Raw genomic sequence first — 9619 nt, forward strand, 5'->3', positions numbered from 1 at the left:
AAATATTAAGGGATATAAAATATTAAGAGATATAAAATATTAAGTTTTTCACATAAAAGTCTCCCTATAAATTTGTTCTCACACTCTTCTAAGAACTGTATAACCATCCCTGAAAAGGCTGTACAAAAAATGTTTTTCGATGGATTGTCAAATAGAAAAGATGAGAGTATTATAAGACAATACTACAAATGAGTTTCAAAGCATTGAACTATCAGGCTTCTTTTACGAAATCTAATATTCTTGTAAAAATGTAGATTACTAGGCCGGCCAGTGTGGTTCAGTGGTTGAGCATAGATCTATGAACCAGGAGGTCATGGTTTGATTCCTGGTGAGGGCACATGCCCTGCTTGCAGGCTCAATCCCAGTATGAGGCATGCAGGAGGCAGCTGGATCAATGATTCTCTCTCATTGATCAGCTCTCTCTCCCTCTCCCTTCCTCTCAGAAATCAATAAAAAAATATATATATGTATATATAAAAGAAAAAAGAATTGTACAGTATTCACATTTCTTAGCAACACTTCCTCTTCCCCCAGATAAAATATTCAGGAAAACTAAATTGTTCTCCATTTGGAATAAGTGTTATAGTCTTCACACTGTCAGTAACAGGATGCCTCAATGTCAGTATTAGGTAATAACTATGATGATATCCTCAAATCTAAAGCCCTAACTATACCTAATGCTATTTTCAAAAATATCTCTAGAGTCTTCAACCTAATCCTAAGGATACCATACTATAATACTTCTCTAATTTCCCAATCTTATACTGTCTATGCCTTTGTTGTTCTAATTAGAATGGGATCCTTCAGTTAAGACTCAGCTTGAAGGTAGCCTTACAGTAAATAGATATGAAAAGCACAATGAATGCAAAAGCTCTAGGGTATTGAACTGGGTTCCAGCTCAAGCACAATAAATCTTTTTTTAGATTACTTAATATAAATTATTTTACCAAGTCATACCTAGACTTTTGAGCATCTTGTGGTTTTAGATTTCACGCCACGAAAACATCAGGAAGGCAGATGCTAAGAGAGTCTGAATTTGTGCCTTCATTTGGGGAACAAAGAGAAAAAACAGGCCTGAGAGCTCCTTTGAAGACAAGATCAGAGAAATTATAAATGAGGAGTCTCTTTGTCACATCATAGAATGATATCTGCCCATACTTATAGTCTAGGAAAACTCCAACTTTGTGCATCTGCTCTTCCAAGTAGATCCCTTTTAAAGGAGGAAAGACCCATAAGGTATATTTGGTTCCCATCATGGATCCCATGAGTACGATTTTACCTTCGGAAGCTTTGGGCATGAGTCTGGCGGCAGAATCTTCATATATACCCAACTGCCAGTTTGCTGCCTTTTCCACATCCACCTCCCAGTAATGCCTCCCTGAGGTAAAGCTCTCCACACCCAACACAGAAGCACTGAAGTCAAATATCTCTGGGTTGCCAGGTACCTCCTGCTGGACATTTTCGAGTCTTACACTTCTCAGATCCTCAGATAGGACAAGACAGGAATTAGCTGTTTTGGGATCCAAAGTTATAGGTCCTGCAGGGGGAGAGAAATTTGATTAACACAGGGGCTCATCAAAGCCAGTGCCAAAAAATGATCATTTCTAACATGCAGGGGCTTCCCAATGAGTGGGTACAATTCCAGAGACAGATATGGGAGAGGAAATCTAGGAGAGTCCAGGAAAAGGAACATCTAAGCTTTGTTTCAAGAAAGGACATCACAGAGGAAAAGCAACAAGATGATGGGAGGAGATGCCATGTATCTGTGGAGGTAGAATAAATTATAATGGACTAAATGTCCTGGCATCCATTCCTAGCCAGATACCACCTAGGACCCAACTCTAGTCCCCTACAGATCTTCTCCAAGTCCGCAACAACCGGAGGCACAGGAGTCTCCTAATAAAACAGTTGATTTCTGTGAGTGAATTGCCCTCCTCATTTACATATCAGCAGCGTGACATGGAGGCCTAGAAATTGCTGCCAACAGGCCCTTGTTGGTGAGTAAATCAAAAGAGAAGGTATTAGCAGAGGCTAGAAACCTGTGAGAATCCACCAGAAAAATCAAGCTGAGAATAAGAAAACTCAATATGATTTCTTTTAGTTGAATGACAGTGATACTTGCTTTCATATCTCTGTTCCTTCTCTTAACTTTCTCTGTTCAGACTCTAAAATATAGTGATTTCTCATGGCTTAGTCCTGGTTCTCCCTTTTTACTTCTTGTACTCCTTTCCTCAATGTGACTTCATCTAACCTCACTTTTAAATATCTTCTCTAAGTTCATGACTTACTCCATATATTAGTTGCCAAATACCAGTTGAACATACACAGACCTTTCAAACATACTACATCTAAAATGGAACTCCCAAACCTCTCCCTTTCCTTGTTCTACTTTTCCAGTTAATAGAACACTTAATACTTTAGTTGCTCAAGCCATAAACCTGGAATAGTTCTTTACTTCTTAATTTCTTTAACATCTAATCCAGTAGCAAGTTTTATGGCCAAATGAACTTAAATCTCTGGACTTGAAGCCCCAATGCATGTCATTATTAGGGTGGTCTTAAAAGCCACAAAACCTTGAATTTTAAGTTTCAAGTTGCCCCAGGCTCTTAGTATTTCCAAACGACTGGTAGAAACCAATGCAAATTCTTTCTGTAAGAACGCACACCCTTGTTCTCAAAAAATTTCTAAAATTAATATATAAGGAAAAAAGAAAGCTTACCTATTAAAAAACCATTAAATACACACTTATGAAGGGAGCACTACTGAGTGAGACTAGGAGAAATAAATCTGAAGAACTCAAATCAAATATTAAAATTACCAGGAACAGCTCTACCTGGCTTGACTCAGTCCATAGAGCATTGGCCTGCAGTCTGAAGGGTCCCTGGTTTGATTGTGGGCAAGGGCACATGCCTGGGTTGCAGGCTCAACCCCCGGTAGGGGGCATCCAGGAGGCAGCCTATCAATGATTCTCTCTTATCGTTGATGTTTCTCTCTCCCACCTCTCTGAAATAAAAAATATATAAAAAAAAGAAAAAGGACATTAAGGAAAAACTAAGGCACTCTAAATAAAATGTGAATTTTAAAAAATAAAAAAAAAATTACTAGGAACAGACTCTAAAGTAACTTTTACTTAGGATATATTACCAGAAGTGGAATCACCGGATCATAAGATAGTTTCATTTTTAATTTTTTGAGGAAACCCCATACTGTTTGCCATAGTGGCTGCACCAGTCTGCATTCCCACCAGCTTTGAACTAGTGTTCCCTTTTCTCCACATCCTCCCCAGCACTTGTTGATTTTTTGATGATAGCCATTCTGACAGGTGTGAGGTGATATCTCATTGTGATTTTAATTTGCATTTCTCGGTGATTAGTGATTTTGAGCATTTTTTTCATGTCTCTTGGCCTTTTGTTTGTATGTCCTCTTTGGAGAAATGTCTTTTCAGCTCATCTGCCCATTTAATTGGATTGTCTGTCTTCCTTTTGTTGAGTTGTATGAGTTCTTTGGTTCTTTTTCCCCTTTGTTTCTCTTGCCCTAGGAGATGTATCTGCAAAAATTCTGCTAACGTGAGGTGTCTGAGAATTTACTGCCAATGTTTTCTTCTAAGATTTTTGTGGTTTCATGCCTTACATTTAAGTATTTTACCCATTTTGAGTTTATTCCTGTGTATGGTGTAAGTTGGTGGTCTAGTTTTATCTTTTTGCATGTGTCTGTCCAGTTTTCCTAATACCATTTGTTGAAGAGACTGTCTTTACTCCTAAAACTTCTCTTTGAAAGACACTCTTAAGTAAATGAAAATATACACCACAGACTAGGAAAGATCTTTGCAAAACACACCTGATTAAAGACTCATGATCAGAATATATAAAGACATCACAAAACTCAGTAAAAAAACACACAACACAATTTTTAAAATGCGAAAAATGTTAATAAATACTTCAGAAAGAGCAATGATAAAGGGTTGGTAAACATATATAAATATGCTCAATATCATTAGTCAGTTCAGAAATGCAAATTAAATCCAAGTGATATACTGGTATATGCTTATTAGATAAGCTCTAATAAAAAAAATACCAAATCCTGGCAAGGATGTAGAGCAATTGAATCTCCCACACTTTACTAGTGAGAATGCAAAATGACATAGATATTCACCAAAAGAAATGAAGTCATAGGCACAAAAAAATCTGTAAGCAATTTTTTATAGCCTAAAGTTAGAAATAACTTAAGCATCCATGAATAAATTGTGGTATAGTCATACAATAGAATACCGCACGACAACAAAAAGGAACAAACCACTGATACATGTAACAAACTCGGATATGCTTCAAATGCATGACATTAAGTGAAAAGAAGCCAGACTCAAAAGGCCACATACAGTATGAATCCATTGACAGGACATTCAGGAAAAGACAGAACTATGGAGACAGGAGATATAAATCCTTGTTGACACATGTTGACATTTCCACCCCCCTCCCCCAGAAGTTAAAAAAATTTTAGTAGAATCTGCCTGCAATTAAGTTTCAAGATCATGCAATTATTTTGATAGTTATCTAATGTGTATAAGCATATTAAACTCTCCAATCTTTTATATCCTTAAGCTATCTGGAATTTACTTTTATTTATAGTAGGATGTAACAACAGATCCATCAACTTACTTTGAAACAGTTCCAGCATTTTGCTCGGTCCTGGGGTTTGGCATAAACTTGGGTCTGTGATTCGCGCAGGCTCTAGGCCCTGACACAGTAGTGAAACACCACTCCTATAAAGAAAGGACAATCTCGGTTATGTGGGGGACCCCGGGGCCTTGCACCCAGAGAATGATCTCATTACATGATTACATGACCTCCCTGTTCCTACCCCAACATCTCTACCCACGTGTGCTCACACATTAGTCCCTGATTCTGACCCAAATATATTTCCAAAATGAAAACTTACAATTCCAAAGCTCGTGCATCCTATGGGGAAAAAAAGAAACATTAGTGAGTATTTGAGCTAAGCGTTTTGTGAGTTATGCCATGCAAATATCTTCTAATAATGAAACCCATTTCCATGTAGTTTCTTCAGTTTCATTATGCTAATTCTCAGATATCAAATTTTAACATTGAATAGGAAAGTCAGAAAAAAATGCTTTAAGTTATTGCTATATCCCCAAGAGAAATATTTTCTATACCTCACCTCAGCCATCTTATTCAGAACTGGAGGCCTGGTGCACAAAATTTATGCAAGGGTAGGGTCCCTAGGCCTGGCCAGTGATCAGGGTGGATCAGGTTCCCTGCCTCCCTGCCTCCTCCTTCCCTCGCCACCCGAGCGCTGCCACCATGCGGTTCCCTGGTTGGTTCCCCGGTTCCCCAGTTCCTCGCTTCCTGGCCTCCTCCCTCCCTCGCACCCTCGGGCACCCCACTACCACTGCGGGTCCCCTGCCGTGTTCTGAACAGCCCCCTGGTGGTCAGCGCACATCATAGTAAGCGCTCGAACTCAGGGTCTCCCGGTCAAACTCCCGAGGGGACAATTTGCATATTAACCTTTTATTACATAGGATACTCATCTCAATTCAGCCCATGTATTTGCTTTCGATGCTGGGGGTGGCCAGGGTGGAGCATGTGAACAGGACTGCTAGGCTAGGGAGGGTGGTTGGAGCCAGGTCAGGAACTGAGCAAAACTGGGTCACACCTACCTGTGCTCTTTGGAACTAGCTTGGCTCTAGAATGAAACCTGAGGGTTTACGTGTAAGGGATCCTCAAATAAGAGCACCTACATGGCAAATATGGGCCTGGCAGGGAAATATGGAGAGTCTTCAAAAGATAGTACGTGTTGAAAAGGTAATGCAGGTTACCATACAAAATTAAAAATATACTATACAAATAAATACCACTCTCATTTCCCAAGGTTACCGCTGATTAAAATGGGTGTTTATTTTTCCAGAGATAGTCTGAATGTTAATGAGCATAAGTCTATATGTATATACATATTCTCTAAAACCAAACAAAAAGTGGTTCTGCCTCTTTTTTTTTTCACTTAACCAGGTATCTTAAAGATAATTTTTTAGTGGCCATAGAGCTTCTTTACTCTTTTTTTATGGTGGCAGAACATTCTATTGTATAGGTGTATCATAATTTGACTAACCAATTATTTATATATTTAAGAGACATCTCAATTCAAACTTACTATTAATAATGTTAAGGGGAGAATTCATGTTATGAAGTAGCTCTATGCTATACTCTGATTTTATGACGATTCATAATGCTTTTGATGCATGGAAAATAGCTAAACAGCTTTCAGTGGTTGCAAATCACTGGACATTGTGATCTAGAACTGACCCCTAATGAGTGCAGCTCACTTCTCATTTCTCAAATACTGTAATGAAGGTTCTTTCTAGACTCTTACCTTGAGCAACACTAAGGAGGGCTCCCCACATTTCTTCTCCAGCTCGGCGGTGACACTGTGGAGGCTGACGATCTGTTCATAGAGCCTGACTTCACTCTCCTGCAGTTTATTCATGTTCTCTCTCCCCAGACTGTTCAGTCTCTGCAGAAGCATCTCCTTATTACTACTTGACAACCAGTGATTTCTCTTACTTGCTCAGTCAACTATCTTTTAAAACCCCCACTTTCCTGCCTGCCACCCCAGGAATATACATAATTAGATAAGGCCAGGACATCCCTGGGTCAGGCAGGACACTTTGATAGAAACTTCATTCTTTAACACAATACATTTATGTTGACATGGAAAGTGTGTGTGTCGTCCACTTATTCAGATAACAACCTGGACATAAAATAGATTATTTTTTACTCTGCCGTTTTGTTCTGAAAATTTCCTATTTCCTTCTAATTAAAATTAAGATGTGAATAAAAAAATTAAATATCAATAAGAATTAATCAAGCAACTGATATCAGTTTCCTTTTTATCCCTGCAAAGATGCTCCACCTAGGCACAAAGCACACGCGCATGTTATTTTTCTTAAAGAACACAAATAATTATTGCTGACCTGACAACTTGCTTTTTCCTGATTAATATGTTCTTGGAGAGCATTCCTTATCCATACAGAGAGACATGGTATCTTTTCTAAATGCTAAAGAGCATTCCTATTTACGTACATACATCTATTTCCTAAGTCCAATATTGATATAGGTTGCATCTAATCTGTTGCTGTCAATAAATATTATAGCAGTAATAATGCCTAATACTTATCCAGTGCACAAAAAGTACAAACACTATTTTAAAAGCTCATGTAAACTGTCACACACTCAATCCTCACATCAGTGTTGTCAACCAGGGGCCATTATTATCCTCACTTTACAGCTAAGAAAACCAAGTCAGAGGTTGAATAAGTTCCAAGGACATATAGTGGCCGGTAAAATAGCAGAACCCCGATAGGAACCTCATCAACCTGACTTCAAAGACTACCTCTAAACCAGGCTTCACGGAAATAATGTTACAGCCTTCCCGTACCCATGTGTCTGTTTATACGCATGTAAGTATATTTGCAGTACATTCTCAGAAAGAGAATTGCTGGGTGAATATATTACAACCTTTTCATACATCACTGGATGTCTTATTCTGGAATTGACATGCTCAGCTCTTCTGTCTGTCATTTCCCTAATATTTTAAGGATGCCACTTTCAACATCTCACCTGTAGTGTTTCCTTGTACTTCCCCTCTAGCTCTGCAGTCAACTTCATCAGCGGACTCAGATTGGCTTCTCTCAAGTGTGGGTTGAATGTGTACCCTTGCAGGTTTTGGAAGTTCATCTCATGCTCTTCAGTCACCAACCGGATCATCATCTTATATTCAGACTTAACCATCTCTTTAAAATTCTGCTCCTCTGCCTGCAACACAGATACAGATGATGGACTTCAGGTTTAACACCACAGAATGACCATAAATCTTTTCCACCTTTAACTTCAATATAAAGACAAGGACCCCTAGCTGGTTTGGCTCAGTGGCTGGAGTGTCAGCCCGAGGACTGAAGGGTCCCGGGTTTGATTCTGGTCAAGGGCACATACCTGGTTGCAGGCTCCATCCCTGGCCCTGGTTTGGACACCTACAGGAGACAACCAATCAATGTGTCTCTCTCACATCGATGTTTCTCTCTATCTCTCCCTCTCCCATTCTCTCTAAAAATCAATGGAAATATATCTAGTCTTTCATTGTTTTTTTGTTTGTTTGTTAGTTAATCCTCACCCGAGGATATTTTTTCCATTGCTTTTCAGAGTGGAAGGGAGAGAGGAAGAAAGAGAATCATCTAAACATGATGTGAGAGAGACACATCAAGTAATTGCTCCCACAAGCACCCCAACCGAGAGGGTGAGGGTGGTGGGAGTGTGGAGTGGGGAGCAAACCTGCAACCCAAATATGTGTCCTTTACCGGAATCGAAATCACAACCCTTCCGTGTAGGGGGCCACACGGGCCAGGGCCACATATTGGCTTTTAAGCTAAGAAATTAATACTTTTCCTACCTATGGATTTCAAATATTTTCTCTTGCTTTGTCATTTGTCTTTTGACTTTGCTTATATTATTTGCCTATATTAAATACCTACCCAACGTTATAGGCATTTCCCCCCAAAGGATCAAGATAAGCGCTGACCTGAACCATCCCCATATTTTCTTGCTCTTCGGCCAATAGGCTTTTGGCAGCTTCAAGTTTCTGCTTCAATGTGCTCAACAGCTCCCGAAATAACTTCTGCAGAGAAATCGACCACAGAATTCCAGGTAAAGCAATTGCTTTAGAACAGTTAGATCCCCAACCATAGACAACCGAAAGGCCAGCAGCCCTGACTCTGTTTTCTTAGCCTTGACGTTGATGGTCCAAACATGGCATTTGTCTAGTATTTTTTGATAAGTATTAACCAAGGAAATGGTCTTAGAGGCTCATATTATCTGTCGCCCCAACAAACAAGTTAATAAATCAGAGGAGGCAGCCAGAGCGGCTCTGGGATCTGGAGGAAGCTTACCCTGAAATTCTCTGCAGCTTCATGCACTCCGCGCACCACGTGGCTCCTATGCTCCTGGGACAGGAAACACTGGCGACAGAGTGTGACCTGCTCGTCCTCACAGAACAGCAGCAGTGGTTCCAGGTGGTCCCTGCAGGAGGCATCTCCTGGGATGCTCCGCCGTGGCTGGAGGTTGCGCCTCTTGGACATGCCGGCCCTCTTGGACATGCCGGCTCTCTTGGACATGCCGGCGGGTATTCCTGGGTGAAGATGGGGCTGTTTCCGATGTGGAGTACTTCCCACCGGGACAGGATGAGAACGGCAGAGTTCTGGTCAGGGAGCGGGTCAACCTCAGCGTCCACAGTCAAGCGTCAGAGCAGGTCATGGCGGGGACCCCTCGATGGCGCCCACCTTCCTCAGCAGCCCCGCGCTGGCCAAAGGACACAGGAGTGACTCCAATGTTCTAGATCCAAGGGCTCTCTCCAGTTTTCCGGGAATTCTGAGCCCTTGGCTAATAATTAACCACAAATCAGAACATAGCATACCGTTTCACTGTAAGGAATTTTAAAAAGGGGGCTGGGGGTGGGAGCTGGGTGCTTATCGAAGGGCACAGTGCTTTACAACAAGCATGGGAGGAACTTCCGGGACTTAGGGTGTGGCATGGCCCGGCGCTAGGCATTCTGGGAG

At 40.7% G+C, this 9619-nt stretch overlaps 1 protein-coding gene across 1 annotated transcript; it reads right to left on the minus strand.

The window, feature by feature from the left end:
* Window positions 1-989: 989 nt before the first annotated feature.
* Window positions 990-9178, minus strand: TRIML2 (tripartite motif family like 2; the record flags this gene model as incomplete). The annotated part of the gene is made up of 7 exons (XM_080659012.1): window positions 990-1537; window positions 4656-4759; window positions 4936-4955; window positions 6385-6574; window positions 7726-7851; window positions 8540-8682; window positions 8954-9178. The coding sequence occupies 7 exons, from the start codon at window positions 9176-9178 to the stop codon at window positions 990-992; spliced, it is 1356 nt and encodes a 451-aa protein (XP_080515138.1).
* Between the last annotated feature and the right edge of the window lie 441 nt (window positions 9179-9619).

The sequence above is a fragment of the Plecotus auritus genome (assembly GCF_963455305.1).
Source record: "Plecotus auritus genome assembly, chromosome: 3".
Lineage (NCBI taxonomy): Eukaryota > Metazoa > Chordata > Mammalia > Chiroptera > Vespertilionidae > Plecotus > Plecotus auritus.